Source organism: Calidris pugnax, unplaced genomic scaffold (genome assembly GCF_001431845.1).
Source record: "Calidris pugnax isolate Ruff unplaced genomic scaffold, ASM143184v1 scaffold103, whole genome shotgun sequence".
NCBI lineage: Eukaryota > Metazoa > Chordata > Aves > Charadriiformes > Scolopacidae > Calidris > Calidris pugnax.
The window spans coordinates 19,795,973-19,823,955 of NW_015090990.1; the positions used below are offsets into that span (position 1 = coordinate 19,795,973).

The 27,983-nt window shown below is 37.3% G+C and overlaps 1 protein-coding gene across 1 annotated transcript in view; it reads right to left on the reverse strand.

The window, feature by feature from the left end:
• The window catches only part of GLS (glutaminase), an 87,265-nt gene that overhangs the window by 37,012 nt on the left and 22,270 nt on the right, over positions 1-27,983 (reverse strand). Inside the window, exons 2-7 of the mRNA XM_014954422.1 lie at positions 19,776-19,872; positions 19,101-19,222; positions 13,603-13,732; positions 12,817-12,896; positions 10,668-10,831; positions 5,542-5,600 (exon numbers count right to left, since the gene is read on the reverse strand). Coding sequence (XP_014809908.1) covers positions 5,542-5,600; positions 10,668-10,831; positions 12,817-12,896; positions 13,603-13,732; positions 19,101-19,222; positions 19,776-19,872 — 652 coding nt within the window. The remainder of the gene's footprint in view (positions 1-5,541; positions 5,601-10,667; positions 10,832-12,816; positions 12,897-13,602; positions 13,733-19,100; positions 19,223-19,775; positions 19,873-27,983) is intronic.

Consider the following 27,983-nt stretch of genomic DNA (forward strand, 5'->3'; position numbering starts at 1 on the left):
AAGCAGTTGCATAGGTTGCATGCCTACATGTACATAGGAAAGAAGAGACCCATGGATACTTACCAGAGCTTGCAACAACAAAATTAGGCAATATTTATAAGAAAAGTAGTTAATATTAGCCACTTTTCATTGATCAACATTCAATGTTTACACAGTCAGATCACATAAGCTCTTACCATGTGTCTCTTATTAAAATAATTTTTCAATTTTGAATCTAGGCCAAGCTAATAGAAACACCTGGATCATGAGAGGTTTATAATCTTCTAACAATAGAAGATGGTGTAAAAATTAACTTCTGGATTTTTTAAAATCCAAATGTATAACCTAACACTATACCACGATGAAAACATCCAGAAAAAAAGAAATAACGCTATGTCAGAGGGCAAGAAAACATTTTTTTTTTTACATTTGTGCATTTTACATTAACTTAACTACTAATGTCTTTATTTTAGTTTTCTGTACTTACACACTATTAAAATTTTATTTCTTAATCTGGGCCTGTTCTGTGAGAACTGGTGTCTTGAATTGCTTAGCGTGCCATTTTCAGCTCTGAAATACTTGAGAGCACACTGTCACAGACAGTATTTGACCCACTAAGATCAATACTATTATTATTTCAAATACACGTAAGAGTTATTTTTGTTGTCCTTCAGGTATTAAATACTTGCATGTTACCACCGAATACATGTCATTTCAAGTATCACTGCTCCATATTCTATGGCAAATAACATCCAATACATTTGAGTTGCAACAAAAAGCAAGTGCAGAATAAAGTGAACATATGTTCTATGCAAAATTAGCTACTAAAAGAAAATTAATAACCCAGGAATAGAGCAAACCACCAACAAAAAGACAAGTATCTGACAGAGGAGATCACAATGTCAACACATGTTTTGAAGTTGTATGTATGTATATTTACACATCAGGTTAACAGGAAGGATAACTGGAGTGGGTAGCATGTATCAATTAAGCTAAATCTAATATTCATTGTAACTATGTTGTCAAGTAAATCCAATAAACCATGCACTTTCCCACCCCTCAAGTATTAGACTATAACTGTATAGGTTTCCTAATTAACTGCATCCTCACAGCAAACAGAACCCTTGGCACAGCTGGAGAGGTTTTTCTACCACTCTGCCTCATTTATTTTATGCTTTATCAGCATATTTGGAAAGCTGTATCAGTATATCAAGTCTATTTAGAAAGCTATATCAAGTATCTCAGATAGACGTCGTTATTTGACCTGGACAGGCTGGAGAGGTGGGCCCAGGTGAACCTCATGAGGTTCAACAAGTGCAAGGTTCTGCACCTGGGCCAGAACAATCCTTGCCATCAGTACAGACTAGGGGGTGAGGTATTAGAAAGCAGCCCTGAGGAAAGGGACTTGAGGGTCCCGGTGGATGAGAAGCTGTACATGAGCAGGCAGTGTGCAGTTGCAGCCCAGAAGGCAAATCATACCCTGAGCTGCATCAAAAGAGGCACTGCTAGCAGGTCAAGAGAGGTGATTCTTCTGCTTTACTCTGCTCTGGTGAGACCTCACCTGGAGCATTGTGTGTAGGTCTGGAGCCCTCAATATAGGAAAGACATGGACCTGAGCAGGTCCAGAGGAGGGCCACGAGGATGATCAGGGGGTTGGAGCACCTCTGCTATGAGGACAGGCTGAGGGAGCTGGGGTTGTTCAGCCTGGAGAAGAGGAGGCTCCGGGGAAACCTAATAGCGGCCTTCCAGTACCTGAGGGGGCCTGCAGGAAGGCCGGGGAGAGCCTGTTTACAAAGGCCTGTAGTGACAGGATGAGAGGCAATGGCTTTAAGCTGGAGGGGAGCAGATTTAGATTGGAGATGAGGAGAAAGTTCTTTACTGTGAGGGTGGAGGACCACTGGAACAGGTTGCCCATGCCCTGGAGATACTCAAGGTGAGGCTCGATGAGGCCCTGGGCAACCTGGTCTAGTTGGGGGTGTCCCTGCTGGCTGCGGGGAGGTCAGACTAGATGACCTTTGGAGGTCCCTTCTGGCCTGGACAATTCTACGATTCTATGTTTTGGACAAAAAAAGAAAAGCTTTCATCGAATTAAGTTTTTTTCAGGGTCAATAAAATCAGCATTATCATCTTCCCATAAACCACATTTTTTTGCAAGGATTATGAACATTACTATGCCCTCAAACATATCTAAATGCTTCCCACGTCAATTCACTGGCATAGAATACTGAAAATCCAAGTCGATCGTCACCATCTGCGTAAGATGGTGCATGTGGCTGTCAGCACCCACAGGACTTAGACACACTGCATTTGCCCACACCTTTGCTGTTACACAAGGAGAGCTTTCTGCATCTGCAGGTGGAATCTTGAAGCATACAATAAAAATGGCTTAAGATAATTCCCTTGTTCTCTGGTGATTCCTTCCACGGCCCTCTGTTGCCTTCTACTCTGAACCCTTCCTCTTCCTCTCATTAGCACCTCTAACGTACTGCCCTCCCCAGCCAGTAAAGACACATAGAAGTGGGCAATTGTTGACACAACCACTGATATTCCTGGACTTGACACACTTTGAGAATTGAGTTTAAGGTTTAAGAAAAAACAACAGATCAGAGCAATAAAATCCATCCATACTACAGGCAATAAAGACTTTTCCTAGTCAACGTAACGTACAGAAAGCTGCATGGTTACAGAGCACTCAATCTGTACTAGAGCTAAACCTTCTTCTTTCAAGCACCTGTTTTCCCCTGGAGACATGGAAGAATTTATCGTTTTATCTAATATTACTTTTCTACAAAATTCTGTAATTGCCACTACAATTTTCTTTTTATAACAATTATTTGATAATTGTTGTAACTATGCAATTTATTCAACTAGTAATAAAGGGAAATGGCTGTACAATTACAAACAAGGGAAGAGGTCCTTAGGGCTTTTCGAAAATTTTATTTCATTAAAACTGGCCCACAGGACGTCCTTTTGCTAAAGGATTTTTATTGTAGATAAATGCTTTAAATTGCTGGAACAGTCTGTGTAATGCAAGTCAGTTAGAACAGAGCCGTGAGTTAAGGCACCAAAATGTAAATACATCGTAGTTTCAAGCATAACAGCAGGAGAATCATTTAAGTGGTAAAAGTATGATATAGTCATGCTTAAGTAAACCACCCAAACGTACAACTTAACATGCTTTATTTTTCTGAATAGCAACATTAAACATAACATTGCAGTTTAGGTCTATGCTCTGTTCTGTGGTGGATATACCAAATTCTTAATGCTGTCAAAACCGAGTATGTGATGCTAAGAAGCCTTTTCCCCCTCCTAAAATGTTAACATATTACATATTCTGACAAAAAGATTATTCCAGGTGTCATCTCTTACCCACAAGTAATCATAATTTATGTCAGATTCTAAGGACAGTTGTGTGCAAGATCATGTATACTAGCAACTACTAAATTCAGTAAAATGTCTGTAAACTTTGAAAGACATATCAATTTCTCAGAAAGAGATAAAATAATGAATGTCAAAGGCGGTAAGAGCATTCTTAACACTGAAATGCAGCAACAATCTCTCCATAGATATCAACATGCTATCATCTGATATATCTGTGACTTCGACCATGTTTAACAGTCACTTAATTTTCTTGGACTCTAGGAGCCATACACAGCCTTCAAGATATGCAAATGACACCTTAAATAAACAGCATGAATGCAGAGGAACTGAGGGCAAAGCATGGGTTAACAAAGTCACCTCTTCCAGAAAAAAAGTCAGTCTTAAATTAGATCAAATATAAATGTGACTTAAGTCACTGAGTAGTTAGTAGGAGTATTGTTAAGTTCCAGATCGCAAAGAAGTTATTTCATAAAATATATACCTACTAAGTAACTTTGTACCTGTGACCCTCTATGCAATTTTCTTCAGAATATGTTTAGTATGGTTAGTTATTCAAATGATAAATGGTATCTTAGTGGAAGCAGTACATAAAATAATCTACATTTTAATCACACCGATAACAAATAATGGAGTGTGATAAGTATGATATGGGTCCAGTAGATGTCCAGTTACTACATGCAAAAACATCAATGTAATGCAATACTTTTCATAAGAACATTACAGCAAAAAAAAAAAAAAAAAAAAAACACCCAGCAAAAACAATCCCCCAACCTTCTAACAAATACCACAGTTGCATGCAGTAAACAAATCCATATTATCTATTTAGAAGTACACCATTTATCAAGAACTATGTGCCTTCTGCAAGAGGCACATGCTTGTGTTTTGTCTTAGGACCAGTAGGGCATGTTGTACTAGGACTAACATTTTGACAGTTCAGACAAATGTGTTAAGTCAGATTTTAAAATTCACTATTATCCAAGTGAATTTCAATGCTCAGTCAACCTTTAAAAAAATATTAAATGTGAATAAATTTACCTGTCATACTTAAGGCCATTTTCTTTCACCTACAGCTATTAAAGATAAATGTCTTTAAGCAGGAGTTCTTACACCTTCTTTAAATATAAAATAACAGAAAATCATGATCTAGTAATTTTAAAATCAACAATTTGGAAATAGGAGGTAGGAAACACACTGTAGCTAATGGACTTTGAACCATAACCAGTTCAAAGGCTGTAAGCAAGACTTTTAGACCTCTGAAGTAACAGTATTAAGTTTTTTACTTCAAAACTCCAGGGGACTGACATGTTCCCCACAATTCTAAGCAAGTACCCTTAATTTTTTATTTTTTTTTTAATCAGTGGCTATCAAAAAAAGGCAGAAAATGCAAGTGAAGCATCTGGCAAACATTAGCATTACATGGAATTTATGCCACTTACAACTCGATATATACATATATATATATATAGCTAATTTAAGGAAAAGTAAAATACAGCTTTCCAAAAGCTGCAAGATCAATGACTAAAGATGTTAAGTCATTATTCAGCTATGGTTTACTCAGCAATATACAGGTAACTGTTTCTAAATACACTTATTCAAGAAAACACATTTAACACTCCAACAGAAACTACGGAACACAGAAGTTAAACATAATTTAGTTGTAGAGTACATTAACAGTGGACAAATTCCGTATTAAGACTGACATGCGAATATAATCGCATTGCTCCTGTACAAATTCTAGCATCTTCATTTCTTCTGTACAGCGAGAAATACTGTTGTAACTTTATGCTATATAAGAACATTAGACATTCAGAAACATATTTTTGACTGCTATAAAATACATTCTTGAGGACATACTCTTAGCATTTAACAAGTAGGAGGCAACTCTCTCAAGAGAGTATCGAGTGTTGTGCAGTTAAAGAAGGAAACAAATTAAAAGTAAAAGCACTAAGGAAAAAGAGAGTCTTTCAGCTGCACTGTTACTTTTTAAAAATTGCTAGTCTAATATTGCATTTGTTTGGAAATGTTACTGTTTACAAACCATCAGAGCTTGTCTAGCTGCTAATGAGTAAACTACCATCAGATATTGTACACATAAAATGAAAACAGTTCATAATCTGTACAAGATAATTTTTCTACATTCTATTCAAATACTTTGAGAGAAACTAAAAAAGAACTTTTTACCTTGATTAAAGACGTGATCACAATTGCTCCAGCATTCACCATAGGGTTATGAGGCCTGTCTGTGAAATACAGTTTTCAATTACCAATATATCCCAAGACACATTTGTCAAACAAAACTAGTCAAGTGTTTAAATGAAAAATGGTAAATATTAATGTATGACTTAAAGCTATGATTGTGGAATATAATCCTAAATTAAAAATACTGTAATCCAACATTATATACAATTTTTTGTAAATCTGAGCAAAGTATTTTACAGCTTAGAACTCAGCCTAATGCTACTTAACAGTCCAGTAAATGAATAAGTTAGGCACCATTTCTTTTAACGAAAATATTCAATCCTCTCCAGTGTTTCAAGATTTGATCAATGCAACATTTGCAAGTGGAACAACCCCTAAGGGGCTTTCCAGTTTTTCTCCAAGTTACCAAGTCTCAGTGATTTTAGAAGTGCTCAAACAAGTCCTTTAAAATAAAAGAGAATTAGAGTTCTTGAATTTCCTTATTGCTGTACACAAATACAAAATCTTGATTCTTTTTAAGAATCAGATGTTTCTTTTGTCAGCTGCTGAAATACAAAGAACAATTTATTCATCCTCTCTAGAATTTACCTTATTTTATAATTGACTTGCATATACCTGCTACACAGGTTTTTCTTCTTAACACTGATCTCTATATTAAGAGTATTTTTGCATTCCCAGTCATTCTTGGCTGCTCATGTGAAAGAATCACCTTTTTTTTTCCTTTCTTCTTTTTCAAAAAAAATAAAATAAAATAAAATAAAAGCTTTCCTTATCAGCTATCTACTTCTCCCATATACAAGTTTTCATTCCTCAATATCTACCTCCTACAGTTTGTTTAGTTTTAACTAATATTTTTGCTGTGCCTTCTAACTAGGATATTGATTTTTGAGGGTTCTGATGTCTGAAAACCTCAAGCAATTCTCAATACATAAAAAGAATTCAAATCTGTCATAATATTAATTTGCTGTTACTTTATCACCAAATTCAGAAAAATTTTAAAAAAAGAAACCACAAACAAAAAAACAAACCCACAAAGAGTTTGCTATTTTTCTATATAATACACATGCACGCTAAAGGGAACTTGAGGTGATTGCTTTTGAGAGGTCAGTCTGATATTCACAGTACGTACACACACATATTTTCCCAGGAAAATTACCCTGGTCACGGTCAATGGCACTTAGCCATCTATGACTATCAGATAGTCTCCAAAACCTAATCATCTCAAGTTCCTTGTTGTATTTTTCAGAAAGCCAATATTAAAAGGAACTTTAAAAAATAATAATAGAGTTATCCTGTTAGTGAAAAGGTAAGACCAATACCTAAAGTTCACCTAAAATACAAACTAGTGTCTACATGTTATTTTTGAAGTTGTTTGTGCCATTCCTTATCTCTCTGCAGCAGACTCAACAATTGTTCTAATTTCATCTGATTGTACTTAAGATCCACCTATATCGAACACCCTGTTCTACCTATTTAACTTTTTACTGAAACCCTATTCTAAGTAGCAAAAATGTAGCATTTCCATAGCTTCCTAACTCTGTCTCTCCTTAGGGACCAAAAACCTGAAGACAAGTCAAATGACTATTCGAAGCATCACAGACTGCTGGTCAGTAAGGACACATGGAGGTCATTTCCTTCCCCTCCCACTCAAAGCAAAGCTATTGCCAAGGTTCCATCAGGTCAGTCATGCCTTTATCAAGTCTTGAAAACATTCAAACATGGCAAATCCTCTACCTCCCTAGACGTCCTGTTCCTCCTAGATGACAAGTTTACCCTAACATCCAACCTGCACCTCCCAAACCACTGCGTGGGGCCACCTTCTGATACAGCAGCTCAGCTTACAACACACTAACAAAATTTCTTCCTTGAGGGTCTCTTCTACTGCTGCCTAACACCAGCACATTACAGAGCTCAGTAGGACACCTTCCATTAACCCACTGCTGCCTCTTCTAAGCAGAATAAACCCTGGTAGGGCACCCAGGTCCCAGGAAAGCAATTTTCATTATTATCTGGAGAGCACCAGATAATGCTATCCAAACACTTCCATCTCTAATTGACAGATAACCTGTCTACCTTGCCACAATAGCTACAGGCCTCTTGATAGGTAGTTGATGCTCCGAGCCTGTCCATGTTTAAGAGGCATTTGGACAATGCCCTTAATAATATGCTTTAACTTTTAGTCAGCCCTGAAGTGGTCAGGCAGTTGGACCAGATGATTGTTGTAGGTCCATTCCAATTGAACTATTCTGTTCTACAACGAAAAACCTCTCCACTGACTTAAGATATACTAACCCTTTTTAAGGGCTAAGATGCCCAAGTGAAATCTTACATTCTGAAAGACTCCTGTTAACTTCAGAGAAGAGATGTCTCCTATTCCCATCAATAATACTTCCATTCTCAGGAATTTTTTCTCCTCTCAGGGATGTGTAGGTTCTGACACTACATTAATTTTTAAAGTAAGGTCATGCACAGGTCTCCTAAAGCCGCAGCAGCTACTGATTTACCTCACACTGCTGTCAGCAAGGGGATTCCACACTGTACAATGACAAGGAAAGAAGATTGATACTATAATTGCAACAGTCTGCCAAAGAGGTGAACTCATCTATTAATCTCTAGAAAGAGTTATCAAACTCTGCAAAGATAACTGACACACATCACTAAAAACCCACACATACACTCTCTGTATCGAATCAAATAATAAAGGCAATGACCTGCTAAGACTAAAAAAAATAAATATCTTATAAACGGCTTCTCTGCAAGTCTTTTATATCGCTGTATCATCTCATACTTCAGAGTAAATTCCTGCTTTTATCCTTAATGAGAAGCACAAATCACAATAACCCTTCAACCTTAAGTGGGGTGCCCTGATTAAATCTAGCACTGATCCAACAATTTGCCTCTTGCATAAACAACCCACCTAACAGCCTCTGAATAGTAAATATATTCCTCTCTGATACAGTGCTGTTTTTCCTATGGGAAGGAGACGCTTGTCTAGAACAGCCTTTTACATCAAGAACTGCAATATATTTAACAGGTATATATAAGTTCAAAATAACAGAAAATATAATTTATTTAGTTACCTAAATATGTCCTCACTGTACATCACTACTGAGTGGTGAAAAATATGTATTTTTTTAATAGAAGCAGAAAAAAAAACTGCTTGACAATTAGCACAATTGCTCCAGCAACCTCCCATGCAATTATGCCATATGCAAACTAGACCCTTCCCCTAATAAGTTCAAATTACAGTGTTTATACTCTGGCACTTCCAACCTTTTTGGTTGCATATCACTTCATAAAATCCCAATTACAAGCATGAAACTCTGCTACATCAGAACAATTTGAAAGTAAATAGATTAAATATCTGTATTAGATATTTCTTTTCAAATCTGATCTTCAAACTAGGTATTCAGCTGTTTGAACATACATACTCTGCATATGCAAACTTCATACATCAATTTAGATCTGCAAGTAAAGTGTAATCCCTTCTTCCCTCCTCCTCTTCTCTCCCTGACTGAAATGTTCCTATTTATTAGGCTTCTACCTTCTGTTTTAGTCCTTCACTTAAGGACTATACAGATAAAAGGCTGTTTGGGTTAGTTCTAACATATTTTCCCTATGTCAGTTTCCTATATCAGCCACACAAGCACATACTTAAAAATAAGATTTCTAGCATGTAGATTAGCCCTCTATTAATTTCATGCATGCTGGTCAAACTTTCAACAATACCAATTTTCTTACTGCATAACAATCTTAAAGTCTAACAGTAACACAGTAAAAGCCCACAGCCTAACAATCTATCTTGTTTTGTAGTTCAATTTTTAATGTAGCAATAAAAAGAAGGAAATAACTACTATACTTTCTGTCATTTCATTAAGAATTAAAAAACAAACACAACAACCCACAAACTAACACCTATATTGATCCAAAGGAAAAATGGGCAATTCTCAGCACCGTCACAAATTTTTTATATGAAAGCTTTCTTAAGATATGAAAGTCGTCTTCACGGTGTACAACACAATTAGAAAAACTAGGAAAGCAAAAACAAGACAGCAAAGCTTGACAAAATGCTAAATTCCCTCTTGGACACATGTACATGCTAGTATTTCATTACCACCTATTAACGTAATGAAAAAGAAGATACATATTGTCAAGATCCATTTTATTTGTAAGTGATGATTTTAAGGCACATACTAAATATAATTATGTATCATTTCTATATAAATAATATAGATATCTAAGTTAGAATGCAATATAGTCCTTAACAAAAATATAATCTAAGCCTTATGCTGTTAATTAAATATTAATTGCAATACCATGGCAACAGAAACATTGTCTGTTCTCTAACTGAGAAGGATCCACTAGAAGAAACATTTGTGTTTCAGAGATAACATCCAGTATTTCCTCTAAGGCTACATGAGTCATCCTTCTCAGATTTTTGCCATAGTGTTTTTAAAAATAACATTTTCATGCTTGAGAATAAGTACAAGATGAAAGAGAAATAATCTAGAGAAGTACTGTATGAGAAATTCTTGCTAAAGCACTGCTGCCACAGGAAAAAAAAAAAATAAAATAAGAACATTGTTTTGAATCAGTAGCCACATTCAGTTTCAAGTACTCTGTGGGAAGATGTGTTCAATTTCGCCTTCTGGAAACCAGCCAGCGCTCATCTTTGGCACCAGCACCTGCTTCTCAGAGGGCTGAGAAGGGAAGTGATATACATGTTTCTTAAAATCAATTTAACATATTTGATTCTTTTACCATCACTTTACAGAAGGCATAATTAAGGAATACTTGCTCCCAGCTCAACTAAATAAATATACTTTTCGAATACCAGCATTATCAAAATTACTTTTTTTTTTCTACAGGTAGATACGATCAAATAGAAGAGAAGTAATAAAGCATCTTTTACTAGCATTCTAAGTTAGGCAAAAGTGAGTGACAAAGGATATGCCTACCTTGCTGATGGCAAAATATTTTGAGACACATTAAAATGAAAAATTTTGGGATACAGTAAAATGAAAAGACAAAAAAAAACTTGTGTAGCTTGCTTTGTAATTTTCTAAAATCAAGCATTTGCATTATTAAGTAATATATATGTCTCTTACCATCTTCATTCAGGAACAATTTGTTGAACCTTAATCCACTAGGCTCTTTACCAACATATCTGTGCACATACTCTGTGCCAAGATCATTAACAGCAATAGCGTATTTCAAAGGCTTTACACAGGACTGAAGACAAAATGGAACTTTGGTATCGCCAACAGAATGCCTGGGGAAAACACAGATGAAGAGATTTGAAATTTCATGTTTGCCAGCTGTGGCAAGCAGAGTGTTAAACGCTGCATTTATTCTTCTACGTACTAGGACTTCTAACAAAAACACCCGAAAAACCAAAAGCAGATTATTATTAAGTCTCATTTTGAAGAACAGAACTAAAAGATTTAGAGGTTTTAACAATTGCCTCCATAAGCTAAAGCATAACAGAAGTCACTTGCTGGGGATTACTGCAGATATAACAAAATAAAAGCAAGTTCAGAAATGGGTTTGTACCGGTGCAAAATAAAAAAAAAGTCACCTCAGAGTTCTATTATCCCACTTACCCTACTCGGTTGCAAACCACATTCTCAAAAGGGCATGACCCGAATATAGCCACTATACATATTTACCTCTATATGAACACAGATGAGGTATGATTCATTTTTGGAATTCAAGGGCAATAATTAAATAGCTGTATTTACATTCCCTTTGATAACGGCATAGGTATTTTATTACAATTATTAAACGCTATCTTTCAGAAGGTTTGCTTTCAACATCTAAGGCAGACTGCATCAAAGAATGACTCATAGAAGCAGCATATGCCCCATCTAGAGCAAAAGGCTCCCAGCAATCACTTCCCTGATGGCAAATTCAGGAGTGTATTCGCTTCTTTCTTTGCAGAAAATGCGAGAAGGTTTCAGAGAAAGTCACAAACCCATTTTGGCCTTATAAAAACTAACATTACACAACATTAAACATTATAAAAATGCACATTATCAAAATTTTCATCAGTGCACGTTATAATATCCAAAACAAAGCAAAATCCTGATTTAAAATATTCAAAAAGGAGAACATTTTTATTTTTAAAGCTCTTTTACTATGAATAAACTATGTAATTCAGACACCTAAGCAGGGAGCTGAAAAATACTTCAACTCACTTGTATAGCTCTTCCTCTAGAGACTATAGAGCACACAGCTAACAAGAAACAAACACGCAGATCATAACAGACAACAGTAAAATGATCCCAAATCCACAGTCACCATAAGCAAGTCTGATCCTCTCTCAGGAATGCTTCATTCACTTGGGACAGACCAAATACCTAAAAATTATGGTACTCAGAATACACAGTATGACTACATCAAACTGCAACACAGCAGAGAGATGCAAGCTGATTAAAATCTCACATTGTCTAGTCCCAAAGGTGGGCAGAGAATAGCTCACCTTGCTTCTCAGCTAGATAATGAGAGATACTCCTTTACTTCCTGGCTCCTAACTATTTCTGCTACACTGAGTCACCATTCAATAAAATCACTCCAGATATACCTAAGACCTATATACACCCTTACAGGTTAAAATTTAATAAAACTGAAAAGCAGAATCATGTTAAGTTCTGTCCAGTCATACTTTCATTTTCTTTTTTAAAGAATCTGGGTATGAATTTTTTTCAGTGACATACAGTGATCCTATAATAACGCTACAATAAGAATATTAAAGTGTAGAAAAGGAACTAACTTTTAAGTAAATCGTGACTTACAGAAAAAAAATAATGTAGCTCAAGGCATGGGTACTATTAGCAAAGCCCTTCAACTTCCACAAATTAATATGACATAAGCATTGTCTCTACCTTGTCCTTTGGTAATCACCAGAATTACCCACAGCTTTGTGACCGTATTTGGATCATAAGCTCAATATAGCCTAGCTTTAAGTATAATATTTACAAATACTATTTAAACAACATTTTATAATAACAGCAAAATAATTCAATTTAAACAGAGAAGTTGAAAAAAAAAAAATCTTAAGATGACCAAATGGATTTCACTTCTTAAACACCATCAATAAAACTTTCTCTTTATTAAACCATGAGATATCAAGAAGTGCTGTGTATCACAGAATATCCCAAGCTGAAGGGACCCATAAGGACCATCATGTCCAATTCCCTGCTCCTCCCAATATACCACATAATTTAAATAACTGAAACAGTAAAAGTTAGAATATACCTCTGTCCATCCACTGTGCAAAGTGAGACACCCCACAAATCAGGGCTGAACTTGGCCAGTTGTGGAATATAGTCAGCAACCTATCACAATGTGAAATAAACACAGACACATTACAACATCCAAAATATTTAACTACACATTAATTAAAATAAATGCCAACAGAAAGGATACACAAATTACAACTGAATTGTTCCACTAATAATCATCTAGTATATCTAAAACTTCATTACAAACAATTACACTCATTAGATCATTATAAAATATTTTTTCAATGAAAGTACAAACTTCAGCTCATTCTAAGAGGAATCTCTCTTCTATGTTACAGCACGTTTAGTATTTTCAAATCATACAAAGTTTTAGCTTGTAACAAAGTTTGGGTTTTTTTTTTCCAATTAATTTATTGAAATAAGTGCTAGAATAAACTTGAATTACCAACATAGGTATGGTATTGGCAACTATTTCTGTCACACAGCCCAGGCAGTTGTATAGTGTAATTTTTTTTATAGACTAAGTTTAGTCCGACAAATTATAAAGCAGTTTTATAATTTATGTAAAACAAAGAACAATGCAATTTTCTCTATTCTTCAAAATTGTAAAATATCGTTAGAGGTAACAAGCTTTATTTCTAACACAGTTTAGAAGTTGCAGACATAACTTGATAAATGGTTTTACATTTTGCTGAAAACTTAAGAAAAATCTGTCTGGTTAACAAATATATTTCGTCAGTATCAAGAAATCTATAGAAGTTTCAAGTGAAATTTACAAGTGAATTTACAAACAGGTTACCTTTCCTCCAGATTGTTTTTTAGCACTTTCATATAACTCATCAATATGTGAAGTAAACGACATAAAATCTGGAATGACAAACTTCCTCCTGAAAGCTTGAGTGAGCAACACAATATTACTTTGTACACACCTGCAAAGAGTTAAAAAAAAATCCATTAGTATTTTGAAAAAGTACTGTCAAAAAGCCTACTTAAGCAGCAATTACATGCTATTTAAATAAGGACCTTAAGTCCCTTGAAGTTACATGCCTACAAGAACAGGACTTTATTAGAAAGACCTCTCCATTTTCCACTCCATAAATCTTTTTTTTATTTTTTTAATATTTTAAGTTATTTCATTGTATTGGCTTTTATGCCTTTTTATTTAAAGCCCTTATTTGAAGTGTCATTTGTAAGGCTGCACTGCAAGGTACTATCAACTTGCCTTCAAGTAGCATCTAAGCTTGCAAAAGGGATCTAAGCCACCCATTTCTTAGGATGAAGATACGTGACAGCCATCTAACCCAGCCCTTGTTCAAAGAAGTGCTAATTTCAAAGTTAGATCCAACTTCTGAGCTTCAGGGTTGGCTTCTCTCTTTCCAACTGGTTTTACCATGAACTGAACAAAACAACTGACAACAGACAAAACCAGTGTGCATTTCCACTCTAATAAGAACATAACCCTGTAGAAGTACTCGGTAATATTTTCTAAACTAAACAAAAGTTAACAGTAAGCAGTACAGCAAGTCACTTCCTTCAAACTAGCACCAGTTAAGGAATCTTTGCTGCCTTTTAACCCACAATACATTATCGCCCACACCCTCTGAACATCAGCCCATCTGGTACATTTAGAAAACCGATGAGGTAAAAAGGAAAGGACTTATCTAGGAGAAACAGGAGGAGGGAAGGATCAAAACACAAGCAGAGACACCCTGCTTAAAGTGGCGTGTCTGGGGATGTGGGGGGAGCAGAAGCAGGGCTGGGAACTGGGAGCCATTATCACGGCAGTTGAAATATGACCTGATAAAGGGTATTAACAGCCCTATCCCAGTGCAAGAAAGAGAAAGGGAGCTTTAACACCAAACAAACAATTTCCTTTAACACTGTCACACTATGCATAAACAAACTGTTAATTCAGACAAATGGGAAGTTAAGAACATCTAGGCCCATATTATGAACGAACATATATCCTTCCAATGAAGAGTTATTCAGAAAAGTAAAAAATTATTTTTTTTGGAAATTCTTTCACTTAAAATAGATACTTCCAATAATCCTATTAATAAAAGTCATTATCAGTTCAAAATGAGATTGCATGAAGACCAGTGAACAAACAGAGTTATCTTCCCTTTGAATACCCTTCTCTTTTTTTAAAGCTTCAGTTCGAACTCCTTTGTACTTCAGAAACTTGATTCCGAAATCAGCTGACAACCGTTTCAAATGCTGGAATGCACTACCCTCCACAAGTGAAAGAGAAACAGTAGAGAAGGTTCTGTTGTACCAACTGGCATCTTAAGAACTGCTCTGTCTGTAATAAGTTGCTTTGAAAGTCCATGTTAAAATAGCAACTGAGTTGGTGGTGTTGTAATTTGTCATGCTTATCCACTCCTTTTTCGTGTATCTGGCAGAAAATCCTGTTCATTTATGTTCCCTGCGGCCTCCAATTACAGTTACCTACTCCAGGTGCAACAACCCCTATTCAAAAGTAATTAAGAACAGTTAATGGCAGTTACATGTGCTGAAGGAAAAACAATGCACATATGCACCAGGTTTAACCTTCAGATGCACTTCTACATTGTCTGGATCACCTGGACAGCATTAAGAACTCTTGTGAGGAAAAAAAAAGTTCACCTAAACCTGTAAAAAGAACTCAACTAAGTGTAGAAAACAACAAAAAGGCAGTATGCACTGAAATACAGTCCTCTGACATGTTTCTGGAATAGGAAGGGCATTTACACACCAATTCATTTCAGGTCTAAGGATTCAATAATTTCATCATTTTAAGCTTGAGACTGAAACTCACTGCAGAAATAACTATGCTGGTTATGGACACTACCTATTTCTGCAAGAAGTTATTGTTCCCAGACTTCTGCCAAGGTCAGTGTCTGAGTATTTACCCTGCTACTCCTTAACCCAAGTAAATCATACGACATTAAATATGGGAGTTCAATTAATCTAGATGGGTATGTGGAACAACTACCACATGGACAAATTGACAGGGGTCTCAGAAAGCTCCAACTAACGGGGCAGTAATGTTTTCAGTCAGCAGAGGACACTAGCTTTGACAGCCTCTATAATTCTGCAACTGGCATCTCCTTCCCACCGGAATTTCTAATCGGTTTGTGTTCCAGGCAACCCTTCAGAGACAAATGCTCCGAGGCTCAGAAGTGGAGCAGTAGGAAAAGATCACAACAAGGAATCTAAGTCAATGAACATATTGATAAATAAAAATATTTCTACAGTCAAATTTTACTAACAATGTAGCCCTCATCCCTCACGTACTTCTGCAGTGTTCAGGACAGACACACTAAAAACCTCACACTTCAAACTTTTCCATTTCTCCAGACTTTACAGTCTCACCCTAAAATATTCTGTCTTGCCAAATCCCAATCCAAGCACTTCTTCCCCCATTTGGTAACACATTTTCAAAAACTATAAGACTTTCCTGATACATTTGGGTTAGGGAGATTAGGATCTACAGTAACTTTCACTGAAAGTAACAGTTTCGTGGGTTTGTTTGGGTTTTTTTGAAACTGAACAGCTGGTGTCTAGCATAAAGTTAGGATCACTTTGTTTCCTTTATCCTTTCCTTTATACAACTTGTTACATTTATTCATTATTTTTCAAGTTCTGGCTGGGCTGCCCAATTACTGCTTTCCTACCCAGAAAGGACACCTGCTAAAAACAGTGCCTGAACCCCCACCAATTCTGAAGAACTGTTAGGGTGTCTATATGCCGGACACCTTTTTTCCTGTTTGAAAAGCAACAGCATAAACACTACAGAAAGGAATGTGAAACTCCATTTCCACGTAGCAAGACTAGCTCTGTAGAAGTGTTCAATATATTTAGACATTATAGGAAACAAAGTGACATTATTTTGACAAATGAGGTATTAATATTATAACATAGCAGAGGCATGCTACATCTTCTGTCAAAAGCTTTCTAATTGCTTAAATAGGATAAAAACATTTATATACCTGGGTTGAGCACATCTAAAAATGAAAGTTTTCCCCAGCATTTGCTACATAGAAGACTGAGAGCAGCACAAGCCACTTGAAAGCAAATAGAAAACCCTGTTTGAAATCCAGCAGGTTTATGCCCAGAACACAACATACCCAGACTGCTGCTTCCTACCTGCAGACCAGAAGAGATCTGGCGAGCAAGAGCGTGGTTCTAGGGCAAGAAAGCAGGACAGACAGCACCTTGTGGCAAAGGCTAACTCTACAAAGCCACGTAAGCTCTCGTGAAGGAGAGCTGAGTTTAAACCTTGGAGTTATAGCTGTTGGTCAGAAGGAGAGCTGACTTTAAACCTTGGAGTTATAGCTGTTGGTCAGTAGCTATCGCCACATTCAAGTTTCCAGCATTTCCAAAATAACTCAGTTCCGATTGCCTCATGCCTTTCCTTTACCACCACCCCCCACTGACTAAAATAGTGTTAGGTAAGAAATACGGCTTTTTGCAAGTCTTCTATTGTTCTGTTAGCAATGAGCTGTGAACTAAAGGAAAAGCTAAGAGGGGTAGGAGGATTTCTTACAAAGATTATTAGAAATTTTCCTAAAAATTAGCTACAGTGTGATAGAAACAGATCTATAAAGTAGGATATGTCAAAATGTGCACATTTCATGAGGAAGATTAGCATGTACAATCTTCCATATTTGTTAAGTTGCCTAAGTTTCATCTGATAACAGCTGGATAGTACTACTGCTACTTTATTAACTAGTGTGTAGGGTGGTCTGTGTTAAATTATAAAAAAGGTTAACACCTGCTGCTGCGAGGAAAATCTGCTACGTGAGAAGAGATTCACCTCTCCACCCTCTTTGTGTTCCAAACTCCTCCTACACACAAAGCAACCACGTAAGCTTCCCACAAATTATCATAGTAACAACCACTCTTCTAACACAGGGGATAAAATCCTAGAGATATGACGTAGAACACAGGCATTATAATCTCCAGCTCTCTACTTAGCAATCACTTGTCCTTTTTTAAATATAGAGCCCTTGCCTAAAACATAATTCATAGTTTACTATTACAAACAAGCCTTCTAGTATAAATGCAACGCATAATAGCATAAGCATCCCCTTTCCAATCCAACCATACACCCAGGAAAGCTTCTGACTCTTAAAATTTACAGCTTTTACTGTGCTGACAAATAACCAGTGAAGACCTAGTCTTGAACTTAAATATAGGAATAAAATTAGCCTGTGTTGTACCTTTAAAAAGTATCCCACATTTGGTTAAGTATTTGACTGGTTTGTTATTTTGTCACACACATTCATTTTTTCTCAATGTACTTCCAAAAATGTTTATGTATTTAAAAATATATAACATGTATAGTTTATATAAATTATGTAAATATGTAATACAGTATAAATATACACTGTATACTATTTCTTTTATATACTTAGATGTATATAATATGTAAACACACTTTTTTATATACATCTACGTATTTTTTTAATTGTAACCGAGAGGAAACTGCACATGTCAAAATGTGCTATTTTGACAAAAGTATACTCTTCACTAAAGAATCAAGTTTTAGATATTATGTAATTTACCCTGTAAATGGAATAAAAATATAGATTCAAAAATAAGTCCACAAATTTAATTTCAAGATTTAAGAGCCTCTAAACATCCAAACTTTTGGCAGACAAAAACTGTAAGTAGAGGAGCAAAGGAGTAGGCTTGGAATGAACTGAAGACAACCTGAACAGAACTTCTATTGTTCAGCTAACTGACCACAGACTTCTCTTAAAAAAAAAAATCAAAAAAAAAATCACTAAAATATTGCATGTAAGTCTCTTCCAAAACAGTGTCTATAGCCCAACTGCTCTCATCTCTACAGATCTTGAAAGTTAGCTTCACTCTGTTTTTTCTATACTCACTTTTAGAATTAACTACATAGATACTCTGAACATTTCACTACAAAGAAGCAGCATCCTGAACTTCAGATTAAAAACTGAGGACGCAGCAAGAGAGCAGCTTTGTGTACCCATACTAAATACTCCATGCTGCATCAATTAATTTATTTGGCACCTAATCAAGTGTTGCAGTATGGGGTCAGATATACAGGCAAACAACCCTGATACAATAAACTCTAGTGGAGATCACACAATCTGAGAACACAATCACACAAACCAGAGAACAAACTCATATGAAAATAGCATCAGTAGGAGCATGTGTTTGATCCCCTTTCTAATTACACATTGATTTATGTACCTTATGTCTCTCTTAAGACAGCAGTCAGTAACATACAGACACCATTCATTCAGAATTATACAGTTACATTATTGACAGAAAGTTTACTTTTTAAAAAGGTCTTTGTCCAGCATAACACCATCTGAAGTTGTTTGAAGGGTCAGTCTTAACATATCCATGCACTCTTTCAATCGAGGATCAGACGTACGTAATCCTGTAGATTTGAGTGCCTATTATAATAAAACAGTAATTACTAAAATGAAAACATATGCTTTTACAATCAAGTTCACTACTGTTAGGTCTCATTTATCAAGATAAGGGACATCTGCCACTGCATTATCAATACAGAGACATTTTGACACCTTATTGATCCTTATATTTAGAATGACAATGAATTTACGAACTGGGTTGTGGTTGGGTTTTTTTTTTGCCATTTCCTTCTGCCATTTTGGCTGCGTCTGACATCAAAGAATTCATGTAATTCAAAATTCATAGCGGTTCAACTACATTTTACATAAGTGCAAATACTACCCAGCCCTGCCATAGACAGATGCTTTCAAGCATTCTCTTTTGCACAGCTAAGCAGCAAATAACAATACTAGTACACGCATTCTCTTACTTAATTGCAGGAACAGGGTTGGGAGGGGGGAAAATAGCTACATTCCGTGCTGCAGCTAGCCATGTATAACAGAAATTCTTTGCTTTCTATTCTTGCATTTAGAATGTTAAAAATAACCTTGTAGTAGGTTGCTTTCATACAGCATTCTGGAACAGTAAACTTACAGTTATGAATTTATGAACTGGTATTTTTTCTTGTCCTTCTGCAATAGTATAGAAAAGTAGATCTTCCAAGCTGGGAAGGAGACCTTGCTTCACTTTACTGAAAAAAAAAAAATAATACATGCATAGATTACTTCAGTGCATATTTTTATTTACACGCATTTTTGCATTATTCACAAGGAAACATAGTCACTACTAATATAACTACTACCATTAATTTCAAAGAATGCTTTGAACACAAAGCTTAATTCAGCTTTAAGTAGGAAAAAACCAGTACTATTAGAAGTAGCACAGATATACTTCACAACAGCAAACACTTAACTGCAACAGTCATGTTTTTACTGACAGATTTTTACTGCTAAGACTATATTTAGAATTTTTTTGGAGCAGATTCATCATGTTTCTCTCATCATTACAGAGGAGAGACATGTTACTTACACAAAAGATAAAGTATTTGTAAGACCCAAAGACCTACGTGCCTCATAATGAAGCCGGAAGAGAAGACTGACCCAGTGGTTCCACAGGCAAGAGAAAGTAAAAAGATGATTAATGTGTATTATTTTCTACAAAATAGTCCTGATTTTAGGAACTCCTAGGAACCCTAAAGCCCTTGTCCTTCTAGAAGCTTATGGAAGCTTCAACAGTTACAAGGAAAGCAAGCAAAGCCATCTGCAGCACCGTACAGTAACCTGAACCAGCTCCAGCACCAGAGCAGTACCTTTCATCATGCTTACTTAGAATAAGTTAACGTGCAGTGTAGATACATCTTTAATGTATCTGCTACGTTTATCAAGGTAAATACACTGACTCTCCAAGCATTCCATACGTTAACTATTTTACTCTGAGATATGCTTCCTGTGTGCCTGAACTTTTTTGTAAGTTACATCTCTGTTTTAAGTGAAACGTGAAGGAAACCTACCAGATTAAGCACCAAGGAGAAAGATATAATACTGACAGCTGTCCCTCAAAGCCTTTGGAAGCTCTCTAAAAGTTTAACCTCAGGGTTTTGACTTTCCTTGGTATTCCAAAGGACCCAGAAAGTTTGTACCCAGCTCTTTATGCGTTCCCTCTAAGGGATGGGCATGGAAGAATACAGCAGGAACATACATCTCCGAACCGCGAGAGGCACAGATAGCAAAGGGCTTCTGATCAATTCTTTTAGTCCCCTGAAGTGCTTACGTGTGTTTCCAGACAAAGTCAGTTTAGAGAAAACCAACGTTCTGCTGTTTGGCAAGCAAAAATAAGTAAACCAAAACAGTTCTCTCATAAAGACAGACATAAAAACTAAAAAGCAGAGTATGCAGTCTTACATTAAGACTCAATCTAAAGCTCAGTCTTATGAACTAATATAATACTTTGTTACTATACTGTAACAGATAAAAGTTATTGCCCAAAAGTAGAATGTTCAGTAGTAATTTATCTGTTTTTATATATTTATGCATGTACGTACAAAAGGCAGGTATATATTCTAGCCATGAAAGTTATCACAAGATTAGTAATTCTTTGAATATCAGTGCTCATGGTTATAACTACAAAAATAAAATACTACAACTAAGGACAGACTCTAGGCAGGCCAATGCAATCTTACAGCCTGACATTTAATCCTCCCTCCTCTCCCAATACTAGCTTACTCCAGCTCAACATCAGCCAGATTTATGATTATTTTTAATAAAAATCTGATTATATCCAAATACTCTTTTAAATTTAAGACAACCTTTAGATAGCACTCGCCTCCCTCCTTTCCTCATAACCAGCAGTGAAAACCAGTAGTAAAAATCTCACTTCTCATTTTCCAATTTATTTAAAACACTGTACTTACATACTAGGAACAGAAGACAGCTTTGTAAGCCAACAGAACTTTCCTTGTCTTCCAGTCTGGATTTTTTTATTTTTTTTTTTAAATGATGCTGGCTGACTAACGCACAGACAGGCAGGCAATTCAACCAAGACAAACACTTGCAACTACCTCAAGCAAAATACTGAACACTTTTTTTCCTAAAGAAAATTCAAGTCTTCCACCCAGCACATTGCGCTCTCGATCTTTTGAGAACAGTGTGTCCAGTCAAGCCAACAGAACCAGAACTACTAACATACCAAGGGAAGCTTCATCCCTTATCTGCATCCTAACTCTGCAGCTAGGGACTTTGTTTTTTAAGGCTATGCTGAGTTACATAGTCTACACCCCCACATTCTCCCCATTTATGCAGAGCAGGTAACTAGGTTCCCCAAAGCGTCGAGATTTCATGTTTTAAGGAATATCTGCTACAGAGCTCATTACTGGATTGCTGAAGGTCTGACAGAGGGAACTTCCAAATTTCACTTTGACAAATCAAGCCAGCAAACGCACTGAGAAATTTTAACTGATAACCTATTTAATTACAAGGTTCTGAACTATTACTCAGAATTTTACAGCTGCTCCAAATGTGGAATTTCTACCTGAAAAGGGTGCAGAAAAAAAAACCTCAGACATTTGACCAAGATTTTTATCTGCCTCTTTGTAAGATTTTAATCTATTAAAGAGATGTGCACCTTTCGCAGCATAAATTCTCTCTTGACATAGTTTCCATATCTTTCACATCTGCTGCTGTTCAATATTGGGTCAGTCAGCCTAATTTAACAATGGATCTGCACCAACTGCCAAAGCAAAGAGGATGGCATTCAATATATTTACAGAAAATTGCTCTTCGTCAAACAGTCCATCTTTTGATAAAGATTATCAGCTAAATAGAGGTGGAAAGGCTTGCGCTGCAGTTTATCAGGTCAATGATGTCAGTAACTAATGTTTGCTTAACCTAAAAGCTATGTTTTGGCACTGTGAGCACACTTACACCATGTGCTGAACAGCATTATCTTGGTAAAAAGCTGTTTTTCAAGTTGGGGAACTTGCAATTTCCACAGTTGAATTAAAGTGGAAATTCTAGTTTATTCCATTTCATGAATGATGACTTTTGATACTTATTTCCCTTCTTTAAAAAAATTAAAAAATTAAGCCCTGGACTATTATACAACTAGACTTCTTCAATGGTACACTAACCTATGGGCTAGAATAATTGCTGATGCTCCACACTGATATTTAAATATAAAGAGAATGCAGGAATTCCAAGCACAAGGACTTTGTCGTCCATAACGTTCCTTCCTTCACCTCTTCCTTCTGCTTATATCACATTCCACAGATGCTTTCATTTTAACAAAAGCTGAATTGTAATTTCTACAATACAAAAGAGATTAAATTTCAAATATAGTGGAACACTTCTACTTTGGACTTCAAGATGTAACTGGCAAAATGCAGAACAGGATTTATAGAACAAAAAGATATAAAGATGTGATACTGCTAGTAATAGTTAAAAGCTCATTATTAACAATAAAACACCAGCCATAAAAATACAAGGTCACAGCAACTGTTACAAACAACAGTCCCTCAGAGGTCTGTATTGAGACCGGTACTGTTCAATATCTTCATCAATGACATTGACAGTGGGATCAAGCGCCTCCTCAGCAAGTTGGCAGATGACACCAAGCTGAGTGGTGCAGTTGACACACCTGAGGGACAGGATGCCATCCAGAGGGACCTGAACAAGCTCGAGAAGTGGCCCCAAGTGAACCACATGAGGTCCAACACAGCCAAGTGCAGGGTCCCACACCTGAGTTGGGGCAACCCTGGTACCAATACAGGCTGGGGGATGAAGGGGTTGAGAGCAGCCCTGCCAAGAAGAGTACTGGTGGATGAAAAGCTGGAGAAGAGCCAACAGTATGTGCTCACAGCCCAGAAAGCCAACCGTATCCTGAACTGGATCAAAAGAAGCGTGACCAGCAGGTCAAGGGAGTACTGGTGGATGAAAAGCTGGAGAAGAGCCAACAGTATGTGCTCACAGCCCAGAAAGCCAACCGTATCCTGAACTGGATCAAAAGAAGCGTGACCAGCAGGTCAAGGGAGCTGATCCTACCCCGCTACTCTTCTCTGGCGAGACCCCACCCAGAGTACTATGTCCAGCTCTGGGGCCCCCTACATAAGAAGTCACGGACGTGTTGAAGCAGGACCAGAGGAGGGCCACGGAGATCATCAGAGGGCTGGAGCAATTCTCCTATGAGGACAGGCTGAAAGAGTTAGGGTTGTTCAGCCTGGAAAAGAAAAGACTCAGGGGAGACCTTATTGTGGGCTTTCAGGACTTAAAGGAGGCTTGTAAGAAAGATGGGGACCAACCTTTTAGCAGGGCCTGTTGTGATAGGACAAGGGGTAATGGTTTTGAACTAAAAGAGGGTAGAATTAGACTACATATAAGGAAGAAATATTTTACAACGAGGGTGGTAAAACCCTGACCCAGGTCGCCCAGAGAGGTGGTAGATGCCCCATCCCTGGAAACATTCAAGCTCAGGTTGGATGGGGCTCTGAGCAACCTGATCTAGTTGAAGATGTCCCTGCTCACTGCAGGGGAATTGGACTGGATGACCTTTAAAGGTCCCTTCCAACCCAAACTATGATTCCATGGAAGCTGCAAGGGCTGTAGCTGGTAACAACTCTACCTAAAACAGGCACCTCGAAGAAGTTGTCACCATACTAGAGATAACAGATCTCCAACTAAAAGACACAAACACCTGTCAAGTAACTGAACTACTTTCTGTCCACTTATACTTAGCCACTGACCCCATTAACAGTGGTGGGCAACAATTTACCAGAGAACTTACTAAGATTAGACCAAAGACAGACATGTTGTAGTAGACATCAGAGTGTTTATGCTAAAAAGAAGAACTGTTGCTTCAAAACCTTAGCCTTGAAGGATGTTATGAAACATCTCATGAAAATGCACTCTAACAGTTATTTGCATCTGCAAGCACTATATCCACACTCTGACAGGAGTAACAGTGAGACAAACCACTGCCTGGTTACTATACAGCTATTTCTCTGGAATCTGGCCTGGGTGCAAAAGCAAAATGAATTTTAAAAAATATCTGCAGAGTTTATCCCTGTCCTTAAAAAGCAGTACTACCACTCCCTTGTTATTTGAAGAGGAAGGAGAAAAAAAAAAAAAAAATCAGTAAAACACTTTTGTTAACCATTTTGCTACATTCCACATACTATCCATCAGTATTGCCATTTAGCTAGACTTTAAAAATCAGGGTTGCTCACATTTTTCTCCTCCCTCTCACCCTAATCAAGGCCTTTTTAATTTAGAAATAGCTTATACTAAGATAAGCTATGTTTGAACCTACTACTGTCCAGCATAAGACGTAAGAAGAACAATGCACAGTTGTACTGAATGTAAAACGGACAGTTTTTCAGTTCTACTGAATGGACAACGCACAGTCATACCACAGAAATAAACACTATCAAATATTATACAAGTTTATAACTTAGGACTCTATTGGGTTATTGTGTTTTAGGTATTTAAGCATGAACATAGATATGATTGCATTTTAATCCACAGCCTTCATTGATCAAAATTACCAGTCTGTGACCACCCTAAACTCAAATATTTACACTCAAATATTTTTCCTTTGCAAAATATATTGTTTCAGGTGGATACACAGAGTGAAGGCTGGATAGCAGGGGTAATGAGGTGGTAGAAGATGTTTAGGAAAAAAAATACACAAGGGGATGTGGTTATGCAATGAGATACTAGTTATTTCATCAGCCTCCAGACCTCATAATTTATTCCCCCTGTGAGGAATTCAACTGTTTAAATTTCTGTACAGTCTTTGCACAAAACACTTTGGGTTTTCACTTGCAACTCCTACTCTCTGTACACAAGGAAGGGTAAGCAAGTAAATGAGTAAGAACATCCTAGTGCTGTCTTTTGACTCTGTAGGTTATTCCAGCATCATAGAACGATGACATTACAACTGAATAGATAAAAATAATCCTCCAAAACAAATAAAAAAAGAAGGCATAAAGAGGACTATTGTCTTCCCAGTTGGGTCCACAAATCATCTGCCAAATACAAGTCAAATGTTACATACTGCTGGACATCAAAGTGCTGGAATCAGCAGAACCCACAGACTACACTGACTTCGCCCAGTTGTCAATTTCGTCCAGAAACCTGTCTTTTGAAGAACTTCACCTGTCTTTTGAATCCTGCACTCTGTCTTAATATAGCAAAGAATTTCACATGTAATGTACCATTTATAAATGCTTAAGGAAGATTTTCATAAATCTGCATTAAGAAAAATAATAATGAAAGTGTCCAGCAGCCTACCTAATGTGCCACCAGGAGTTCCTGCAAAGCCTGAACTGAGAAGAAACTGTTTCCAGCTTTTTCCTTGTTCATAGCTGTATGCTATACAGTTTATATAATTGTTCCTTGTTCATTTTGCAGTAAGGCTCAGAGAACAAGCATCTGACTTTCAAATACATCCTTTTGTCAAAAGCCAAAAATTATTATAAGCGTATAACTGGTTTGTGACTACATAGCTTTACCAGACATATTAGAAATTATAGGATTTCCCTAATTAATGCTAGTTGTAGGAAGCTGTTCTAAAGGCTGTCTAAGAAAATGTCATCTCTTTAATAAATCACCTTCACAACATCTTCAAAAACCCCTCACAGTTGGCATACTGGTTTTTCCTAAGTTTTTAATGGTACTGTCTGCATTTCTCATTGAAAACGGAAGTACAACCTTTATAAACCACACCCACCTGAGCCACAGCTAAGTAATATTCTGTTCTGAAACCTTATGTATAAAGCTAATTCGAAAAGGAGACTTCATATATATTGAACAATAGTATAAATATAATAAAAATACACATGATTGTGTATTGTATTTTACATGGTTATATAACCTGACATACATTAATTTTAAGGCGTTTGACAGCAGAAATGATAAGTGATGCCTTTAAAGTAGACTATAGCCCATTGGAACAAAAAGCTAGAACCAAGCTGAGCCGCTAAGACATTTGGTGGGAGAAAGGGGAAAAGAAGATTCTTTCCCCACCTGCCATGCCGAAGGAGTACAAGTTCGTGCTTAAAAAAAACACAAAAAACCCCAAAACTCAAAAGCAGAACTATTAACAAGCTAAGGGCTCAAGCCTTCCAAACTGGCCTCATGGAATCTTTTCTACACTTCCTCTTAGCATCAGCCTAACAGAGACTTTATTCAGTGTTAAAACAGGGCCTTATTTCCCCCGCCTTTTGCTTTTTTCATCTAGGTAATAAGCATAGTAAAGCCTGGGAAAGCAGCTCAGTTTTAGATTTTAATTATGCCACCCCGTAAGTGGCGCAAAGACGACACATGAGCTGGCTACGGAAGAGTCAAGCGTCATGTTCCAAACACAAAGAAAGGAGATGGGTCTTCACAGGGCTTGCAGTTAAGCTGTCAAACTTCTTGTCGAAGGCTATCAGAGATAGTGAGTGTACCCAGGTTCAAACAAGCAACTGGCAAACTATCAGATGGGGAGGTAGGAAATTAACATGGGGAGGTGGGAAATGAACAAGACTTTTTCCAAGACCTGCATAATGCTGAGGACTAATAGAGAGTGCTAAGAAGAACCATCAGTCCATTTAATACATCACTAGACTCTATCCCTAGGCATTACCAGCAATACAAACTGAAGCTGATACATTTATGCCTGAGTAATTTTTTCAAATAATATTTCAGGTCCTAAGTGAAGGAATATGAAGACCATAAACGTACACGGTCTTATCAGTGTATTACCTGCTTGGACCTTTATCACCTATAGAGGACCTACAGAGGGACAAGTAAGGACCTTTTGGCACAGGGCGACGTTCAGCAGCACCCGTGAAGGTCTGTCCCCCCCGCTCAGGGGCGGCAGTGGCTGTCCCTGCCTGCACTAGACGCAGACGTGGAGAAGACAGCGCTGCAAAACTTCCAGGGCAGAACTACACACCACGTACGCTGCCTTTAATAATTAATGTCAGATGACACAGCTTTCACTTCTGGTGGAAAACACTTTATGCAAGCGGCAGCGCTGGAGAAGACAGGCTGATGAGGGCTGCCTCCTCCGGGCCAAAGCACAAAACCCCTCTACAAAGCTCCCTCTCAGCCTCACACGGGAGGGCCCCCAAGCTCAAGGGGTGGACAGGACCCCAAGCGGCGGCGAGGGCAGCCCCGAGGGGCACCGACGCCCCCCGCCCACGGGTGTTATGCTTCCTTACCCCTTCGCAGCCCGCCTTTCACCGCCCGCCGCACCCCCGACTCCCCGCCCGGAAGCAGAGCCGAGCCGGGCCCGCTCTCCACAGGCGCGGCCCTGACAGACCCC